The sequence below is a fragment of the Nomascus leucogenys genome, chromosome 24 (genome assembly GCF_006542625.1).
Source record: "Nomascus leucogenys isolate Asia chromosome 24, Asia_NLE_v1, whole genome shotgun sequence".
Taxonomy (NCBI): domain Eukaryota; kingdom Metazoa; phylum Chordata; class Mammalia; order Primates; family Hylobatidae; genus Nomascus; species Nomascus leucogenys.
The window spans coordinates 10,568,222-10,589,915 of record NC_044404.1 but is presented as its reverse complement, the minus strand read 5'-3'; the positions used below and the strand labels follow the sequence as shown (position 1 = coordinate 10,589,915).

Below are 21,694 nucleotides of genomic sequence, written 5' to 3'. Positions count from 1 at the left end.
ATTTCTGGGGATGGAGCTTGGAAACCACATTTTTAACAAGCTTCACAGACCATATTTGGCACACTAGAATTTGAGAGCCACTGCTGTAGTCAGTGAGGAACTTGCGAGAGCGTAACTCTTGGAGTCTGTGGTTATTGTTACATATATTTAAGGTACCCTAGGCCGAGTGCAGTGGTTCACACCTGTAATCCCAGCACTTTGGGAGGCCAAGGCGAGGAGATCACTTGAGGTCAGGAGTTTGAGACCAGCCTGGCTAACATGGTGAAACCCTGTCTCTACTAAAAATACAAAAAATTAGCCAGGCGTGGTGGTGCATGCCTGTAGTCCAGCTACTGGAGCTGACAAGAATCACTGAATGCAGGAGGTGGAGATGCTGTGCCGAGTGTGCCACTGACTCAGCCTGGTGACAGAGCGAGACCTGTCTCTAAAAAAAAAAAAAAAGGCGGTGGTCAAGCCTGTAATCCAGCACTTGGAGGCAAGGGGGGATCAGAGGAGAAGAGACACCTGGCTAAATTGAAACCCATCTCTACAAAAAATTAGCCAGGCGTGGTGGCTGGCGCCTGTAGTCCCAGCTACTCAGGAGGCTGAGGCAGGAGAATGACATGAACCCGGGAAGCGGAGCTTGCAGTGAGCCAAGATCGCGCCACTGCACTCCAGCCTGGGCGACAGAGCGAGACTCCGTCTCAAAAAAAAAAAAAGAAGGTACCCTGAAAAAACTACTGATTAGAGAAACATAGGAGCTTGTTCCAGAAACTAGCCTGGACCAGTAAGCAAGGAAGCCAGAGGTCACTAAACATCAGGGATAGCCCAGACACCCAGCTGTTGAGTGTGGGCACCAAGGCCAAGTGGAGCAGAGAGAAGTGGATAGTTGCTGCTTAGCAAGTGTCCATTTTCTCTCTCTCTTTTTTTTTTTTTGAGATGAAGTCTCACTCTGTCGCCCAGGCTGGAGTGCAGTGGCACGATCTCGGCTCACTGCAACCTCTGCCTCCCAGGTTCAAGCGATTCTCATGCCTCAGCCTCCTGAGTAGCTGGAATTACAAGTGCCTGCCACCATGTCCAGCTAATTTTTGTATTTTTAGTAGAGACGGGTTTCACCATGTTGGCCAGGCTGGTCTCGAACTCCTGACCTCAGGTGATCCACCCACGTTGGCCTCCCAAAGTGCTGGGATTACAGGTGTGGGCCACCACACCCGGCCCATTTTACAGCCCCCTGATCCGTTTCCCATTGGGCACAGATCGGTGGATCTACAACCTGTTACCCCACTTCCCCCAGCCAAGTGCGTGGACAGTGTGAGCTAGGCTGAACAGGTGCCCCTCCCTGAAGTTTGAATGGTGAGTGGAGCGACAGCAATGCTAAGAATAGCTGCGGTTCGGGTCTGTCTGTCCAGGCTGTTTTGCAGTGGGACTGTTGTGGTTCCTATTTCCTGGTCTCCAGCCGCCTTGGCTTCCACCTGTTTCCAAGTCCCTTTCTCTGGCCTACAGTCAGTTCCATGAGTTCCCGATAGTTTTCCAATCAGTTTCCTTTTGCCAAGTTACCTAGAAAGGATTTCTGTTGCTTACAATCAGAGAACCTTAGCTGTTATACGTAAGGAGCAAAGGAAACACTTGCAATATAAGGGCAGGGTCCCCTGAGAGCTGGGAGACGTGTTTAAGAGGGGCCATCCTCAGATTAGGAAGAAGACTTTGAAAGAACAGCAGAGCCAGCCTAAAGCTGGGGTTTGTCAAAGGCACAGATGAGGAAAGTGAGGGCAAAGTGCTGTCAGCTGAGAACCTGCACATGACTTTGGATATCCAGAAGTCAAATCTAGACTTTGTTGGGTTCATCCATTTTTCATATTTTTATGTTTCGCTTTAAAAATTCCTTTAAACTTTTTTTTTTTTTAATTTTTTAACATGGTCTCACTCCGTTGCCCAGAGTACGGAGGCTGGAGTGCAGTGGCATGATCATGGCTCACTACATCCCAGGCCCAGGTGATTCTCCCACCGTAGGCTCCCAAGTAGCCGGGACCACAGGCGCACGCCACCACGCCCAGCTAATTTTGTGTATTTTTGGTAGAGACAGGATTTCACCCTGTTGGCCAGGCTGCTCTCGAACTCCTGACCTCAGGTGGTCCACCCACCTCAGCCTCCCAAAGTGCTGGGATTACAGGCGTGAGCTACCAGGCCTGCCCCTGAAATTTCTTAAGTAAAGTTCCTTTTGACCATTTTAGGTGATCTCCTAGGGGAATGAAGGTTTGGGGAAAGAGACTGGGAAGGATTTGGCCCGTTCCTAGGAGAGCCTAACTGGAGAGGTTGTCTGGGAAACCTGGTTGGGTGTTTTCAGCTTGATAAAAGCAGGGTTTTAGGTAGATTTGCCTAGCAGAGCCAGCTGAATTGAGTGCGAGGGAGCAGGGCAGAGAGGAACTGGGATGTGAGAGGCAATTCTGAGAGGTCCTTCCCTGCAACGGATGAGGTTGTTTGAGTTTGAGGGAGGCTGAGTTTAGGATAGCGAGCGGTGGAGCTGCACCTTCATATGTGATGGTGCCGTAGCATGCATTTGACTATCGTGAACTGGGGCGGGCGTGGTGGCTCATGCCTGTAATCCCAGCTCTGAGGGAGGCTGAGGCAGGTGGATCGCTTGAGCTCAGGAGTTCAAGACCAGCCTGGGCAACATGGTGAAACCCCGCCTCTACCAAAAAAAGCCGGGAGTGGGTGGCATGCACCTGTGGTCCAAGCTACTCGGGAGGCTGAGATGGGAGAATCTCTTGAACTCAGGAGGTGGAGGTCGTATCTAGTCCCCTAAAAATCCCTTAAATGTCTCCTTGGGGCAGTGCCTAGTTCAGCCCTCATTGTATCTCATCGGAGGTACTATGGTGGCCCCTGCCTTGCTCCAGTCCGATCCGTCTTCCATATTAAAGGTAGAGTTTTAGGTTGAATGCACAAATGGCCCCTTGAGGTAGGCGTACTGGCTGACCCTGCAGATGGCTCAGCAGGCTCTGCAGTGATGGGCTCGGTTGCAAGGCTGGCACGGAAGACCCAGGTCTGCCTGAGTTTTGCAAAGCCCACACTGCACCTGCCACCTTGAACTACCAACCTGGCGAGTTAGTTTTTTAAGTCCTTGTAGGTAAAGGACCCAGCCTGACTAGCAATTGAATAAGTACTGGTGGATTTGAGGTACCCACCATATCCCGTTGGTGGGACTCATTAAAGTAGCCAGTGTTAATACTCAGAATATTGAGTATTCTGAGAGCTAGGATTGTATCATTGCATTCCAGCCTGGGCAACAGAGGGAAACCCTGTCTCTAAAACAACCAACCAACAAGCAGGAAATCTGCACTTACCTATGGAGAGACCTGTGTCAGGAAAGCACACCACAATCACTGTCACTAATGTCAGTTCAGATGATGTGGAACTGCCTCGCTATTCCACAGAAAACTCAAGTCAAAAACTGAGAAGTTTTATCCTAATTAAAGCTGGGCAACCTAAATTACTTTAAAATGTATTATGCAGTATTAATATGCATCAAAACATGTAATATTGTGAGTTAGCACATCCTGGAAAACATTTGGACACATCAGGTACCAGGCAGTTTTACTCGTGGGTGTCTCTCTAGAGCAGAGATCAGCAAACCTTTTCTGTGAAGAGCTAGATAGGGACTATTTTAAGCTTTGGGGCCCCTCGGATCTCTTTCGCAATGATGTAAGTCTGCAACAACCTCTGCCCTTGCAGTGTGAAAGCAGAGACCAGCCGGGCGCGGTGGCTCAAGCCTGTAATCCCAGCACTTTGGGAGGCCGAGGCGGGTGGATCACGAGGTCAGGAGATCGAGACCATCCTGGCTAACACGGTGAAACCCCGTCTCTACTAAAAAATACAAAAAAATTAGCCGGGCATGTTGGTGGGCGCCTGTGGTCCCAGCTACTCGGGAGGCTGAGGCAGGAGAATGGCGTGAACCCAGGAGGTGGAGGTTGCGGTGAGCTGAGATCGCGCCACCGCACTCCAGCCTGGGGGACAGAGAAAGACTCCGTCTCAAAAAAAAAAAAAAAAGAAAGCAGAGACCATACATTAAACAAACGAGCATGTCTGTGTTCCAGTGAAATATATTTATAGAAAGTGTATTTGAGGCCAGGCGCGGTGGCTCACGCCTGTAATCTCAGCACTTTGGGAGGCCGAGGTGGGCGGATACGAGGTCAGGAGATCAAGACCATCCTGGCTAACACGGTGAAACCCCGTCTCTACTAAAAATACAAAAACAAAAAAATTAGCCGGCATGGTGGCAGGCACCTGTAATCCCGGCTACTCGGGAGGCTGAGGTAGGAGAATGGCGTGAACCCGGGAGGTGGAGCTTGCAGTGAGCCGAGATCGTGCCACTGCACTCCAGCCTGGGCGACAGAGCATGGACTCCATCTCAAAACAAACAAACAAAAAGAAACTGTATTTGAAATTCATGTAATTTTCTCATGTTATGAAGTACTATTAAAAATTGTTTTTAGTGTGTGGGCTCTTCAAAATCAGGAACAGGTTGGACTTTCTGGAAACGGCAGTTTGCAGACCCCTAATTCAAAGCAACTCTGTCCAGTGGGACTTGCTGTGCCAAGGGGAGTGCTCTGCGTCCACTGTCTCCTTGCAGCAGCCACCAGCCACGTGTGGCTGCTGGGCCCTTGAGAACCGGCCAGTGTAACTGAGGAACTGGATTTTTCACACTGTTTGATTTTTAGCATGAATTTTCATTTGCATTTGAACAGCCCCACATGGCTAGTGGCTACCATGTTAGGCAGCACAGGCATACAGAGGCTCTCCTACACGTGCAGCAGCAAGCAGGGACAGAAATAATCATGACACCATTGTTTTTAAACAGCAGAAACAACTGATGGCATTTTCACACAATGGAAAATGATTGTAATAATAGCAAACATTTGTTAAGTGCTCTCTTTCCGCCAGGCAATGTTTTAAGCACTTTACGTGTTTTGACCCATGGATTCTCACTGTTAGGTAGTAGTGAAAATGAATAAACTGTAGCTACCGATACCAGCAAGGATGAATAAATCTTAGATACACAAAGTTGCATGAAAAAGCAAGTCATGGCCAGGTGCGGTGGCTCACACCTGTAATCCCAGCACTTTGGGAGGCCGAGGCAGGTGGATCACTTGAGATCAGGAGTTCAAGACCAGCCTGGCCAATATGGTGAAATCCCATTTCTACTAAAAATACAAAAATTAGCGAGGCTTGGTGGCAGGCGCCTGTGATCGCAGCTGCTTGGGAGGCTGAGGCATGAGAATCGCTTGAACCTGGGGATCTGAGGTTGCAGTGAGCTGAGATGCTACCACTGTACTCTAGCCTGGGCAACAGAGTGAGACTCTGTCTCAAAAAAAAAAAAAAACAGCAAGTCATAAAAACTGCATGTGGGCCGGGCGCAGTGGCTCACGCCTGTAATCCCTGCACTTTAGGAGGCTGAGGTGGGCGGATCACCTGATGTCGGGAGTTCGAGACCAGCCTGACCAACACAGAGAAACCCCATCTCTACTAAAAATATAAAATTAGCCAGGCGTGGTGGTGCATGTCTGTAATCCCAGCTACTCAGGAGGCTGAGGCAGGAGAATCACTTGAACCCGGGAGGCAGAGGTTGCGGTGAGCCGAGATCACACCATTGCACTCTAGCCTGGGCAACAAGAGCGAAATTCCGTCCCCCCTCCCAAAAAGCAAACAAACAAAAAACTGCATGCCACGTGATAACATTTTTTAAAACCTTAAAACCAAGCAAAATGAAACAACACTGTTCAGGGAAAATAAATTGTAGAACTATTATCAAAGCAAGGGAGTTCTGGCCGTGTTACCTTTGGGGGAGAGAAGGTGCCACCAGTGAGGTCCCAGTGTGTTGAGGGCAGTGGAATTCCTGACCTCTTCACATTTCCACTCCTCCATAGTAAAGGGTTTATAAGCAGGATGTATATTGACTTGGTAGAACAGAGCTTTCATGTAATAAAAACAGTGACCATTGTAGCATCCCTGCAGTTAGTTTTGAATCTGGTTTCTATTCACAGTTAAGCAGATCTTCCATTAGCAGAGGGGTTTATATTTGTTGCCTTGGTTGGGTACTTTGGATTAGAAAAATATTGTTAATTTTTTCAGTTCAAGAACAAAGGGTTAAAACACTTTTGCTCTGGCCGGGCACGGTGGCTCACGCCTGTAATCCCGGCACTTTGGGAGGCTGAGGCGGGTGGATCACGAGGTCAGGAGATTGAGACCATCCTGGCTAACATGGTGAAACCCTGTTTCTACTAAAAATACAAAAAAATTTAGCCGGGCCTGGTGGCAGGCGCCTGTAGTCCCAGCTACTCGGGAGGCTGAGGTAGGAGAATGGCCTGAACCCGGGAGGCGGAGCTTGCAGTGAGCCGAGATCGCGCCCCTGCACTCCAGCCTGGGCGACTGAGCAAGACTCCATCTCAAAAAAAAAAAAAAAAAAAAAAACCTTTTGCTCCAAATTTTTGTTTCATTAAATCTACTTATGAGTTGAATGTTACCAGAATCTAGCTGAGAGAATTTAGGTTGGAAATGAACATCTGAAAACTGCAAAATAACAAATAGATGTACTTATTCATGGTTTGTCACTAGTGTTCATTAAAAGAAAAATCCTGCCGGGCACAGGGGCTCACGCCTGTAATCCCAGCACTTTGGGAGGCCGAGGCAGGCGGATCACAAGGTCAGGAGATTGAGACCATCCTGGCTAACATGGTGATACCCTGTCTCTACTAAAAATACAAAAAATTAGCTGGGCATGGTGGCGCGTGCCTGTAGTCCCAGCTACTTGGGAGGCTGAGGCAGGAGAATGGCGAATCCAGGAGGTGGAGCTTGCAGTGAGCCGAGATTGCCCTGGGCAACAGAGCGAGACTCTATCTCAAAAAAAAAAAAAAAAAAAAAAAAAGAAAAATCCTAGTGACCCCTGAGGATGTTAGGACACTTCATGTAGGAGTATTTCATTCCTAAATTAATAACTTCAGAATTATGCAGTAGTTCATGGTAAGTTGGATTCAAAGTGACATTTTGTTCCTGAAGATTAGGTTTTGCTGTAGCAATCGTAGAAGCCAGTTGCTGAGCTTGGTGTGGAAATGTGTAATATGTGCACCTTTGACTTTTTTCCTTAGTATGTTCCGTCTTCATTCTTTCCTGTATTACTGACATGGGCTTATCTTTTCTCCCTTTAGAGAGTTTTGAGGTGACAGTCACCAAAGAAGGTGATAAAGGGTTCTTTCTTCCCCTCTTATGAATATTAACCCACTAACTTTGTTTATAAAATTGGGAATCAGCCCTTAAACAGAAGAAACTGTCATGCTCTTTTATCCTTATTTATTCTCCTACTTTGTTTCTATTTTAAAGTATATTGATGGAAATTGTATGTAACCAGACCCTTGGTTAGAAATATCTGGAAATCAGACATCCATTTGAACTGTATGGATAACACTGTACATTTTTGTTTAGTCGAACTTCAGAGATTTGCTTTGTAACAATTTTCTATTAGTTGGAATTGTGGAAGGAGTGCAGTCTTATTTTCATGTGAAATACATTTTGTGGAGTTTTACATTGACATCAAAACATTTATACTGTTCTACCATGGACAAGAATGGAAACATAGATTTTTAACTCCTAATTAAGCTTGTGAGCCAATTTAGATGTAGAGAAGTTCCCAGGCTGGTGTCTTTTTCAGGTTTGATAGGATAAAGTCCGAAACAAAGGCAAGTCTAGCCAGTCCCTCCCATAATAGAAACTGTGTCTGAATCGTAGATGATAAAATAGCTGTTGAAATGGATGCCTGACGAGTCGGTATTTCTACCTTTCTCATTGAGTAGTTTGTTTTGATTCCCTAATTTTAGCCAGGCTCATTGCACAGGAAGACTTGTTTCCTTTGATTTTTTTTTTTTTTTGACAGAATTTCTGTAATTACGGTGCTGATCCTATATCTCACGCTTCCTCCTCTCTCAACACATAACTGCGTTTTAGCTTCTCTCTGGTCCAAATCAAACTGGCTGCCAGCCCTCCCAGGAGCTGGGGCAGCGCTGGTATTCTCAGGCCTGGCTGTGTGCTAATGAGACTCCTTTTACCCTCGAGCTATCTAAGTGCTCCTGTGGAATGCCTGTCTATATTTTCTTCTCTCTCTCTTTTGTATTCCTGCATGAATGGATGCAAAGTAAACAAGTTGCTTGGAAAGCCAGAATCTGCTTCATCTTACTAAAGCCCCAGAACTTCCCCATGTTTAAAGCACAGTGCCCCTGCTTTGTCCACGGACCCTTCAAACCCCTGGCTGCCGAATTGTTGTCATTTATTTTCTTTGGGGGTGGAGAGTCGGGGGAGGAGGGCAAGGTGCAGAAGATCTTTGTGGTAGGAATTCTAACCTGTTCTGCTTTGACTCCCTAGGTGAGATTTGTGGATTTAAAATTCACGGGCAGAATGTCCCCTTTGATGCAGTGGTAGTGGATAAATCCACTGGTGAGGGAGTCATTCGCTCCAAAGAAAAACTGGACTGTGAGCTGCAGAAAGACTATTCATTCACCATCCAGGCCTATGATTGTGGGAAGGGACCTGATGGCACCAACGTGAAAAAGTCTCATAAGTAAGTAAGCTGGACAAAGAGCGAACATAACCCGCCTAGTAAACGTGTGTGCGCAGAACGAAAATAGTAGTGACTATTGCCTGCTCCCCAAGACTGTGTTTTTGAAATAGGCAGAAGATAGTTCTCAAGTGTCTACAATTAGATTGTAAACTCTTGGAGGGCAGGGATCATGTCTGTCTACCCTTGTATACAGCTCCTAGCAAGAGCCTCGCTCACATTAGGCATATTAGGTTTTTTGGGGTTGTTTTTGTTTGTTTTTTGAGATGGAGTTTCGCTCTTGTTGCCCAGGCTGGAGTGCAATGGCATGATCTTGGCTCGCCGCAACCTCTGCCTCCCGGGTTCAAGCGATTCTCCTGCCTCAACCTCCCGCATAGCTGGGATTACAGTCATGCGCCACCAGGCCCAGCTAATTTTGTATTTTTAGTAGAGACGGGGTTTCTCCATGTTGGTCAGGCTGGTCTCCAACTCCTGACCTCAGGTGATCCGCCTGCCTGGGCCTTCTAAAGTGCTGGGATTATAGGCGTGAGCCGTGCCTGGCCTTTTTGTGTTTTGTTTTTGAGATGGAGTTTCGCTGTTTCACCCAGGCTGGAGTGTAGTGGCACGATCTCGGCTCATTGCAACCTCCGCCTTCCGGTTTCAAGCGATTTTCCTGCCTTAGCCTCCCGAGTAGCTGGGATTACAGGTGCCTGCCACCACGCCTGGCTAATTTTTGTATTTTTAGTAGAGACGGGTTTCACCCTGTTGGCCAGGCTGGTCTCAAACTCCTGACCTCATCATTTGCCTGCCTCGGCCTCCCAAAGTGCTGGGATTACAGGCGTGAGCCACTGCACCTGGCCTAGGTTTTTAATAAATGAATGAGTGAATAATTTTATCACACCAAAAACTCTATTAAAGAAATAAAGGCCCTACATTAAAAATTGAAAAAGTCTGCTTCTCCTTTAGGAAGGTTATTTTGTTGTCATATTTATCTTTTGCTGTAATTCCTAAGGGCATAAACTCAATCATTTTTGGCCAGGTGCAGTGGCTCACACCTGTAATCCCAGCACTTTGGGAGGCTGAGGTGGGAAGATCGCTTGAGCCTAGGAGTTTGAGAGCAGCCTAGACAATGTAGGAGATGCCATCTCTACAAAACATAAACAGTTAGCCAGGTATGGTGGCGCATGCCGGTGGTCTCAGCTACTTGGGAGGCTAAGGCGGGAGGACTGCTTGAGCCCAAGAGGTTGAGGCTGCAGTGAGCCATGATTGTGCCACTGTACTCCAACTTGAGTGTCAGAGTGAGACCCTGTCCCTAAAAAACAACAACAACAAAAATTGGCCAGGCGCGGTGTCTCACGCCTATAATCCCAGCACTTTCGGAGGCCGAGGCAGGCAGATCACCTGAGGTCAGGAGTTCATGACCAGCCTGGCCAACATGGAGAAACCCTGTCTCTACTAAAAATACAAAATTAACCAGGCATGGTGGCACGCGCCTGTAGTCCCTGCTTCTCGGGAGGCTGAGGCAGGAGAATCACTTGAACTTGGGAGGTGGAGGTTGCAGTGAACCAAGATCACACCATTGCATTCCAGCCTGGGCGAAAAGAATGAAACTCCGTCTCAAAAAAAAAAAAAAAATTAGTCCCTGCTGGTGGAAGTAGGCTGACTCGCTGCCACAATCCTGAGTGTGTTGCTGCACCCTCTGCCAGTTAGGAACTGCAGGTGTAACAAAGAGGGCTTTGAACAAGACAACATAGAACAGGGGTCGCCATACCTCAGGACGTGGGCCAGTACTGGTCCGTGGCCTGTTAGGAACCGGGCCACACAGCAGGAAGTCAACAGCATGTGAGCGAGTGAGCATTACTGCCCGAGCTCCACCACCTGTCAGATCAGCAGCGGTATCAGGTTCTCACAGGAGCGCGAACCCTGTTGTGAACTGTGCATGCCAGGGATCTAGGTTGTGCACTCCTTATGAGAATCGACTGCCTGATGATCTGAGGTGGGGCATTTTCATCCCAAAACCATCCTCCCACCCCCATCTGTGGAGAAATTGCCTTCCATGAAATCAGTCCTTGGTGCCAAAAAGGTTGGGGACTGCTGGTGTTCTCAAGTTCAGTGTCTTCTACAATTACATTGCAAGCTCTAGTCTTTTCTAGAGGTCTAGTCTTTTCTCCACCACTTGCTAGCCCTTTGGCATTGTGCAAATTTAATTTTGTTGAGTCTGTTTCTTTTTCTTTTGTTTTGTTTATTTGTTTATTTAATTTTTTTTTTTTTTGAGGCAGAGTCTCGCTCTGTCATCCAGGCTGGAGTGCAGTGGCACAATCTCGGCTCACTGCAACCTCCACCTCCAGGGTTCAAGCGATTCTCATGCCTCAGCCTCCCAAGCTGGGATTACAGGCATGCACCACCACACCCGGCTAACTTTTGTATTTTTGGTAGAGACGGGGTTTCACCATGTTGGCCAGGATGGTCTTGAACTCTGACCTCTGGTGACCCTCCCGCCTCAGCCTCCCAAAGTGCTGGGATAGATGTGAGCCACCACACCCGGCCTTGAGTCTCAGTTTCTACTTAGCACATCTACTAAAGAAGGGTATGTGGGTGAGATGGTGTCACGTAACCCATTGTGAGGGTCAGACCGATGGCACTGGGATGAGGAGGCTCATGGTGAGCAGAAGGTGCAGTGCCCCAGTGAGTCACTTCTCTTTTTCCACAGTGTAATGTTATTGTTTCCCTTGAAAAGGTCAGATTTTGACCGAAATCCTTGTCTGATTCAGAAGCATGCCCTGACCATTAGCCCTTGAAACCTACAGTTTTCTTTATTTGTAGCCAGGTCTGATGACACCCTAATTTTCTTGATAACTGAGCTGGGGTATTGGCAGGTGGCAAGGGCCTGCCTCTCCTGAGCTCTTCCATTTGTTGAATCAGGACCAGGTGATGCCATGGTCTCTAGCCTGTTCCCTAGAAGTAGGACAGAATTCGTCTGAACTCTCAGAATCAAACCATTTCATGCTTTCTCTGTTTCATACCCCTTCTTCCCTCGGCTCTATTTTTTTTCTGGATTTTGCAACAAAATATGTTTCAACTTTATAATTGGAGAGCAAACAGACGTCTGGTATTGTTTATCTCCCTTCTGCCTGTCCTGTCCCATGTTGTCAAAAAAAAAAAAAAAAAAAAAAAACACCCAAGTCTCTTTTTTTTAGATGATTGCTTTTTTGCTTTATTCTTAGGATGTGGAAGAATCGACCCAAATCCCTCTCTTAACTTTCTGTTATCTCCACACTGAATGAAAAGCAGTGAATAGCTTGGTTTAATTTTTGACTTCATCATATGAATTTCATGAAACAAGGTGTCAGAAACAGGAAATTTTAAAGTAGGGCAGAATTGGGTAACCACACATACACACTCTCTCTCTCTCTCTCACACCGAAAATAAGCAGAAAAATATTTTTCTCCCTCCCTTCGTCCAGAGCAACTGTCCATATTCAGGTGAACGACGTGAACGAGTACGCGCCCGTGTTCAAGGAGAAGTCCTACAAAGCCACGGTCATCGAGGGGAAGCAGTACGACAGCATTTTGAGGGTGGAGGCCGTGGATGCCGACTGCTCCCCTCAGTTCAGCCAGATTTGCAGCTACGAAATCATCACTCCAGACGTGCCCTTTACTGTCGACAAAGATGGTAAGAATAGAGGAGCCGGCTTTTCAGCTAGGCAGACAGTCCCTGCTACCCCACTGACTTTACACCCCAGCTTCTGTGCTTCGTCAGAACTTCACGGAACTCACAAGTTGGAGACCTAACCTGGTGTGTGTTTGCTTTTAATTGTAAAAACATTTAAGTTTCGGCCGGGCGCGGTGGCTCACGCTTGTAATCCCAGCACTTTGGGAGGCCGAGGCGGGTGGATCACGAGGTCAGGAGATCAAGACCACGGTGAAACCCCGTCTCTACTAAAAACACAAAAAATTAGCCGGGCGTGGTGGCGGGCGCCTGTAGTCCCAGCTACTCGGAGAGGCTGAGGCAGGAGAATTGCTTGAACCCGGGAGGCGGAGCTTGCAGTGAGCCGAGATTGCGCCACTGCACTCCAGCCTGGGCGACAGAGTGAGACTCTGTCTCAAAAAAAAAAACAAAACAAAAAAAAAAAAAACAAAAAAACATTTAAGTTTCTACTTTGTCCCCTGATAACTTCTTCTCTGGAACCTATAAGTCCTGTGTTCTCTTGTGGGACTCACCTCTTTTTTGCTTTCCCACCAGAATCAAATAAAAATCCTCCCACCTGACATGGCTTTATTTTTTTAATCTTCTTAACTTTCAGTCCACATGCATCTGAATGAGACTGACCTTTACATTTAGTTTGTCTCATTTTCTGTTCTCCATTAAGTTTTTTGTTTTTGTTTTTGTGGGTTTTTTTGAGACAGATTCTCACTCTGTTCCCCAGGCTGGAGTACAGTGGTGCAATCTCAGCTCAAGTGAGATGGCCATGTTCTCCGTTAAGTTAGAATCTCCTGTGACATCTTTTTTTTTTTTTTTTTTTTTTTTTTTTTTTTTGAGAGAAGGTCTTGCTCTGTCGTCCAGGCTGGAATGTAGTGGTGCAGTCATTGCTCACTGTAACCTCGAACTCCTGGGCTCGAGGGATCCTCCTGCCACAGCCTCGCTAGTGGCTGGGACTGCAGGCACACGCTGTAGTCTTAGCTACTTGGGAGGCTGAGGTGGGAGAATCACTTGAATCCAGGAGGCAGAGGTTGCAGTGAGCCAAGATCAGGCCACTGCACTCCAGCCTGGGCAAGAGAACGAGACCCTGTTCCAAAAAGAAAACAAAGATAATACAGTGTTTCCATTGTTAATTAATGCACAGTCTAGAATCTTTGATGGAATTATGGACATTGCAAACACTTTCCAGAGATCTGTACTCACGTTCAAAAAGCAGGCTTCTGTTCTAAGCAGGTGGGGGTAGGAAATCTCTCTTTTAATATAGTAAATGTTTGATCAGCGATCTTGTATTTAATATTTGAGGTACTTGAATTATTTTTTTTAATTGTCTGAATGTATGTAAACAGTTAAATCTTAATGTAAAGCCCAGTGTAACACTGTGAAAGTAAGTGGAGACTGAGCTGTGTAGCTCCGTCTCTTCTGTTGAAACTCTTCAGGGTGGATTTAGTGTGTGTTAGGGCTTAGGGAGGACAGGTTGAGGGTTAAGCATCCCAAGCATATGTTTATTTCTGGCTGAGTATTTGCAGGGCTTAAAGCCTATGCATTTTGTCTTTCCGCCTAGGACAACAAAAGTAAAACCAGCGTGGGTTTTGGCTCTCACTGTTGTTTTTGCCCTCTGTAAGGTTATATAAAAAACACAGAGAAATTAAACTACGGGAAAGAACATCAGTATAAGCTGACCGTCACTGCCTATGACTGTGGGAAGAAAAGAGCCACAGAAGATGTTTTGGTGAAGATCAGCATTAAGCCCACCTGCACCCCTGGGTGGCAAGGTGAGCCTCATTCTCTCCCCTGGGCTCACATCTGCTCTTAAAACTGATATATGCAGCAGCAACCTAAAGTGTGTGTTCCCTTCTCTCCTCCCCTGCTGACTTGTGGACCAACACAGGATGGAACAACAGGATTGAGTATGAGCCAGGTACAGGCGCGTTGGCTGTCTTCCCAAATATCCACCTGGAGACATGTGACGAGCCAGTCGCCTCAGTACAGGCCACAGTGGAGCTAGAAACCAGCCACATAGGGAAAGGCTGCGACCGAGACACCTACTCGGAGAAGTCCCTCCACCGGCTCTGTGGTAAGGAGACCAGGCGTTCCTGCATCCGGCCGGCTTCGGTGAAGGTGGGAGGGACCTTTACAACTGGAAATACTTGCGTGTGTTGTGTTCATAATTATAAACTGTGACAGAGAATCTGCATTTCTGACGTGAACTTTGCTGCCTTGCTGGCTAGTTTTCATACTGGATGGGCTTTAGGGGTGGGGCGGGGGGTGGACATCAACTCCTAAACATCTAGTCAACATGTGTATATGTGCATTTTAAGAGCCACTGGTGGCCAGATGTGGTGGCTTATACCTGTAATTCCAGCCCTTTAGGAGGCCGAGGTGGGAAGATCACTTGAGCTCAGGAGTTTGAGACCAGCCTGGGCAACACAGCGAGACCCCATCTCTACAGAAAATTGAAAAATTAACTGGGGATGGTGGCATGGACCTGCAGTTCCAGTTACTTGGGAGGCTGAGGCGGGAGGATCACCTGAGCCCGGGAGGTTGAGGCTGCAGTGAGCTGTGATGGCACCATTGCACTCCACCCTGGGCAATAGAGTGAGACCCTGTTTTAAAAAAAGAACCACTGATTTGAAGGAAGTATTTCTCCAACATACACTGAGAATCATCCAAAAAGGGCTTCTATAGGAGTACATAGAGTGAGTTTCATATGAAATGAGGTGTTTACTTACTAATTGAAGAAAAAGGCCAGGGCGCGGGGGCTCTTGCCTGTAATCTTAGCACTTTGGGAGGCTGAGGCGGATAGATTGCTTGAGCTCAGGAGTTCAAGACCAGCCTGGGCAATATGGCGAAACCCCGTCTCTACAAAAAATACAAAAACTAGCTGGGCATGGCAGTGCATGCCTGTAGTCCCAACTACCTGGGGGGCTGAGGGAGGAGGATCACTTGAGCCCAGGAGGTGGATGTTGCAGTGAGCCAAGATCACGCCGCCGCATTCCAGCCTGGATGACAGAGTGAGAACCTGTCTCAAAAAGAACTGAAGGAAAAATATAGGTGATAGAATAGCTTTTGACAAACATGAAGTAGAAAATCAGAACTAAAGATAGCTGCATCTAACTTAGAATCTCAGTAGACTTTCTATATCACAATATTGTGTGGAGAAATTGAGAGACAGAATTACTGGGAAACCCACCAGAAGGCTAGGTCTCTCTCTTTACTGTCAGCTGTGGATATTTTTCTGGTTTATCTAAATGAAGAAGAGGTGAGGTATGGATGGCCGTCATGGAAGATGCTGAGGGAAGAACATTTAGTTGGCTGGTGATAAAATCCCACTAAAGGAAGCAGCGTCTTCATAAATCGGAAGGGTCTTTTGTGTTTCAAAAAGCTTTTGTGGAACAGCTTTTCAGGGAGCATTTTCTTAAACTGATTAGTCTTTTCACCAGCCTGATAACCATGAGATTTAGGTTACTGGTTTTCTTTTTTTTTTTTTTTTTAGGCAGAGTCTCGCTCTGTCGCCCAGGCTGGAGTGCAGTGGCACCATCTCGGCTCACTGCAAGCTCCGCCTCCGGGTTCACGCCATTCTCCTGCCTCAGCCTCCTGAGTAGCTGGGACTACAGGCACCTGCCACCACGCCCGGCTAATTTTTTGTATTTTTAGTAGAAACAGGGTTTCACTGTGTTAGCCAGGATGGTCTCGATCTCCTGACCTTGTGATCCGCCCACCTTGGCCTCCCAAAGTGCTGATTACAAGCATGAGCCACCGTGCCGGCCACTGGTTTTCTTATTGAAAATTACCCAGATCACTTGAGGTCAGGGGTCCAAGACCAGCCTGATCAACATGATGAAACCCCCCCTGTTAAAAATACAAAAATTAGCCAGGCGTGGTGCCAGGTGTCTATAATCCCAGCTACTCGGGAGGCTGAGGCAGGAGAATCGCTTGCACCAGGAGGTTGCAGTGAGCCAAAAGTGTGCCGCTCGCTACTCTCCAGCCTAGGTGACAGAGCTAGACTTCGTCTTAGAAAAAAAAAATAAATAAATAAGAAGAAAATTATCATATGGTAAATAAACCAAAGGAGAAAACTAGACATTATTGCTGCCACAGCCCGATGATAAGTATACAGGTGTGTTTGGCAACTCTGAATCCAAATATTCATAATTGTCACCTAAATATATGTAAGTCAGGAGGTTGGCACATTTTCTGTTTTAAACCATGCATGTAAGTATAATATATAAAATTTATTCTGGCTCTCATTTCATGGTATTAAGTGAATTTTTTTTCAGCAGAATAAAGTTAGGAAGAATAGAAATAATTTGAGTGCTTACTATGCACCAGGTACTTTTTTTTTTTTTTTTTTTTTGAGACAGTCTCCCTCTGTTGCCCAGGCTGGAGTGCAGTGGCGCAATCTCACTCACTGCAACGTCTGCCTCCTGGGTTCAAGCGATTCTCCTGTCTCAGCCTCCCAAGTAGCTGGGATTACAGGCATGTGCCATGATGCCTGGCTACTTCTTGTATTTTTAGTAGAGATGGGATTTCACCATTTTGGCCAGGCTGGTCTCCAACTCCTGACCTCAAGTGATCCACCCACCTCGGCCTCCCAAAGTGCTGGGATTATATGCATGAGCCACTACGCCTGGCCTTACTCCAGGTACTTCTATGTGTGTTTTAGCTTAATGTTCCCAACAAGTCTACAAAGTAGGTGGGTATTGACCTTATTACAGAGGAATTAAACAATTGAGACTAAAGCAGGTTAAGTAGCTTGCCCAAGCCCACATATTCAGGAGCTGAGGTTCTAGGTTGTGTGTGTGTGTGTGTGTGTGTGTGTGTGTGTGTGTGTGTGTGTGTGTTTGAGACAGAGTCTCGCTGTTGCCCAGGCTAGAATGCAATGGTGCTATCTTTGCTCACTGCAAACTCCACTTCCCGTGTTCAAGTGATTCTCCCACCTCAGCCTCCCAAGTAGCTGAGATTACAGGCATCTGCCATCATGCCTGGCTAATTTTTGTATTTTTGTAGAGACAGAGTTTCACCATGTTGGCCAGGCTGATTTGAACTCTTGACCTCAGTCAATCTGCCCGCCTCAGCCTCTCAAAGTTCTGGGATTACAGGCACAAGCCACCATGCCTAGCCTCAGGAGCTAACATTTGGACCAAGGTCTTCTGTTACTCAAAAGGCCCCGCTGGTACAGCCAAGGCCTGCTGCTCCGAGTAATAGCTTAGTCAGGAAGGAGCTTGCAAAATCTTTTCCTGTGGACAAAAAAAACAATTTTTTTTAATTTGAACATGGCAATACATAAGAATGGTTGGAAAACATTTTTTATGTTCTTTGACTTAGTAATTTCATTCCTAGGAGTTTATTTTAAGGGAATAATCATGGAGACACACAAAGCTGTGCATGTAGGTGAGGTTTATAATAGGAAAAGGTTAGGGACAGCCTCAGTGCCCACCTGGGAGGCTGGTCAGTAGGTGATGGTGTATCTGTACAATGAAATGCTATTCAGGCCGGGCACGGTGGCTCACACCTATAATCCCAGCACTTTGGGAGTCTGAGGTGGGTGGATCGCTTGAGCCCAGTAGTTGGAGACCAGCCTGGACAACATGGCAAAACCCCGTCTCTACAAAAACACAAAAATTAGCCGGGCATGGAGGCACACACCTGTGGTCCCAGCTACTTGGGAGGCTGAGGTGGGAGGATTGCTTTAGCTCGGGAGATAGAGGCTGCGGTAAACCAACACTGCACCACTGCACCACTGCACTGCAGCCTGGGCGACAGAGGAGACCCTGTCTCAAAAAAAAGGCTATTCAGATAGTTTAAATTACATGATAGATGAATATTACTAGGAATATATACGTATTATGCACATACATAGCAGGACTCCACTTTTGTTTTATTTGTTTATGTATTTTTGAGACAAGGTCGCACTCGCCCAGGCTGGAGTATAGTGGCACAATCACAGCTCACTGCAGCCTCGACCTCCTGGGCTCAAGTGATCCTCCCACCTCAGCCTCCCAAGTAGCTGGGACTACGGGGATGCACCACCACACCTGGCTAATTTTTGTGTTTTTTGTATTGACAGGGTTTTGCCATGTTGTCCAGGCTGGTCTCCAACTCCTGGGCTCAAGCAATCTGTGTGCCTTGGCCTCGCAAAGTGCTGGGATTACAGGTGTGAGCCACCACGCCCGACCAGGACTCCATTTTTCTAAGAAAACGCATCATTTTTGTGTATATTTACCAAAGGAGGACTGGGTGTTTATACTAAAATGGTATAATTTGAATCAGATTACAAGAAATACTTCCTTTCCCTTCCTTTTTTTTTTTTTTGAGACGGAGTCTGGCTCTGTTGCCCAGGCTGGAGTGCAGGGGCGCGATCTGGGCTCACTGCAAGCTCCGCCTCCTGGGTTCACGCCTGGCCCTTTCCCTTCCTTAAACAAATCCATGGTTGTTATTTTTATTTTTGTAATTTAAAACCCTGATTTTTGAAGAGAAGTAAACTGAAAGGGCCAAGTGTGGTGGCTCGTGCATGTAATCCCAGCACTTTGGGAGGCCGAGGCAAGTGGATCATGAGGTCAGGAGTTCGAGACCAGCTTGGCTAACATGGTGAAACTCCGGCTCTACTGCAAATGCAAAAATTAGCCAGTTTTAGTGGGGCGCACCTGTAATCCCAGCTACGCGGGAGGCTGAGGCAGGAGAACAGCTTGAACCCGGGGGGTGGAGGTTGCAATGAACCGAGATCGCGCCACTGTACTCCAGCCTGGGGACAAAGCAAGACTGTGTCTCGAAAGAAAAAGAAAAAAAGTAACTGGAGCCAGCAGATTGCCTAAGTGTAAGACAAGCACGTGCCTGGGGGCTTGAGGTACCCGGGACCTCTGGCTTCTCACGGGAGTTTCACCGAGCACTGTGGCTTCAGGTGCGGCCGTGGGCACTGCCGAGCTGCTGCCATCCCCGAGTGGCTCCCTCAACTGGACCGTGGGCCTGCCCACCGACAATGGCCATGACAGTGACCAGGTGTTTGAGTTCAACGGCACCCAGGCAGTGAGGATCCCGGATGGCATCGTGTCGGTCAGCCCCAAAGAGCCGTTCACCATCTCCGTGTGGATGAGACATGGGCCATTCGGCAGGAAGAAGGAGACAATTCTTTGCAGTTCTGATAAAACAGGTAGGGTAATAGCTCTGCAAGTGATGCCAGGCCCCAGTGTTCATTGGGGTGGGTGCCAGCGGCAGGCTCCCTCTCCTTTCCCAGGGCCCCCTTCCAGGCCTGGTGCTCGTAGGCCATGTGCCGTGCTGTGTGCCTGGGGCACTTGGTCCCCGAGAGCCACGGCCTGGGCATTTGGGTATTTGCTGTTGTTGCTCAGTGGGGTCCACGGTGATCACAGGCTCTGCTTCTCAGGAAAGCCCAAGTGTATTTGTTTCTAAGCCCTGCCTTGGCTCAGCTGAAGGGTTCATTTATGCAGATGAAATTGTGTCTTCAAAATCCATTCAAGAAACAGCTTTTATTTCTCCTTTGGGTCTTTAGTTGGCAATTTACCCATAGAAACTGCCTTTGCAGATATGAATCGGCACCACTACTCACTCTACGTCCACGGGTGCCGGCTGATCTTCCTCCTCCGTCAGGATCCTTCTGAGGAGAAGAAATACAGACCTGCAGAGTTCCACTGGAAGTTGAATCAGGTGAGTGAATTGAAAACGCACTAATAGGGCCGGGCAAGGTGCTCACATCTATAATCCCAGCACTTTGGGAGGCTGAGGCACGAGGATTGCTTGAGCCCAGGGGTTCGAGACCAGCCTGGGCAACATTCCTGTCTCTACAAAAAAAAAAAAAAACCCCACAAAAATTAGCTGGGCATGGTGGCACACGCCTGTAGTCCTGGCTACTTGGGGAGCTGAGGTGAGAGGATTGATGGAGTCCAGGAGGTCAAGGCTACAATGAGCTGCAGTTGTGCCACTGCATCCAGCCTGGGTGACAGAGCGAGACCCCGTCTCAAAAGACAAAGAAAAACACTGTGATCTTCTCAGAGAGAATAAGCAGGTACTGCACTCCAGCCTGGGTGACAGAGCGAGACCCCATCTCAAAAGAAAAAGAAAAACACTGTGATCTAAGAGAGAGTAAGCAGGTACTGCAACCTTGCACATGACTGGCTGTGTATAGTCAGTGTATATTTATAATTTTATGAGTGGCTGGGACTACAGACACATGCCACCACACCCAGCTAATTTTTGTATTTTTAGTAGAGACGAGGTTTCACCATATTAGCCAGGCTAGTCTTGAACTCCTGACCTCAACTGATGCGCCCACCTCAGCCTCCCAAAGTGCTGGGATTACAGGCCTGAACCACTGTGCCTGGCCGCAAAGCTAATTTTCTAGCAGTTGCTGTGACAAAAAGCAAATATCCTGTGAAAAACCCCACGTGTTACAGGAAACAAGAGAGCACTGTAAAATGAGAAACCTCATTAAAATCAGAATAGATCATTTTTTCTTTTGATGTAGAGTTGGGATGAGAAGGAAACCTTTGGCCTTATCATCATTTTATTTGTCTCATGGAGTTAGTGGGCAAAAGCTGACATACGTTATATGTGCCTGCAGTTGCTAAAATATAATGTTGTCTAAAAATAATCATAGGATAGATAAAAGTAAAAGAGAATAAATGAGAAAGGAAAAAGTATATGATAGTGGAAAGATGAAGTGGGTGTCCAGTTGGTAGCATTCGTCTTTTTTTTTCCCCCTGAGACCGAGTCTCGCTTTGTTGCCCAGGCTGGAGTGCAGTGAGATCTTGGCTCACTACGACCTCCACCTCCCGGGTTCAAGCGATCCTCCTGCCTCAGCCTTCTGAGTAGCTGGGATTACAGGCGTGCGCCACCACGCCCGGCTAATTTTTGTATTTTTAGTAGAGATGGGGTTTCACCATTTTGGTCAGGTGGGTAGCATTCATCTCTTATCGGTGTATTTTTTTATTTACGTAGGTGATTATTTCTCAGAAACTATTACCATTAATTATTTTCAAAAAACTAAAGAAAGGCTTAGTCCTGGAAAAATATTTTGCAACATAGGTAGACATTTTAGCTACAGTTCTGTTATATATTTAGTTTCTTCTAAGTATATACTGTTTAAAAACTGTATTATGGAAAATTTCAGATTTATATAAAAGCAGACAGATTAAAGAATAGCCCTATGTGCCCTTATGCCTTCAATAATTGCCAACTCTTGGTCAGTCTTGTTTCATTGTTACCCCTATTCACTGCTGAAAACTTTTATTACCCCCTCAAACGTTACTTAATAATTTTCAGGAAATCCCTAATAGAGCGTTTCATTCTTGTAGACGCCCACCTATATGTCATGATGTATCTCATAGACAAGCATAATCACAGCACTCTTTCACATTAAAAAAAACAACAGTAAAATTTCTAATACGATCAAATAGCCAGTCAATGTTCAGATTTCAAGTAGCCTCA

The 21,694-nt window shown here is 46.8% G+C and overlaps 1 protein-coding gene across 4 annotated transcripts in view; it reads left to right on the top strand.

Annotated features, from left to right (window-relative positions):
• The window catches only part of CLSTN1 (calsyntenin 1), a 93,796-nt gene that overhangs the window by 59,038 nt on the left and 13,064 nt on the right, over nt 1-21,694 (top strand). For 2 of the 4 annotated variants that reach the window (XM_030805597.1, XM_030805595.1), the window contains exons 3-9: nt 7,179-7,208; nt 8,386-8,581; nt 12,021-12,229; nt 13,879-14,028; nt 14,145-14,330; nt 19,155-19,403; nt 19,794-19,915. In XM_030805597.1, coding sequence (XP_030661457.1) covers nt 7,179-7,208; nt 8,386-8,581; nt 12,021-12,229; nt 13,879-14,028; nt 14,145-14,330; nt 19,155-19,403; nt 19,794-19,915 — 1,142 coding nt within the window. The remainder of the gene's footprint in view (nt 1-7,178; nt 7,209-8,385; nt 8,582-12,020; nt 12,230-13,878; nt 14,029-14,144; nt 14,331-19,154; nt 19,404-19,793; nt 19,916-21,694) is intronic. The other 2 variants (XM_030805599.1, XM_030805596.1) reach the window with 1 other exon arrangement.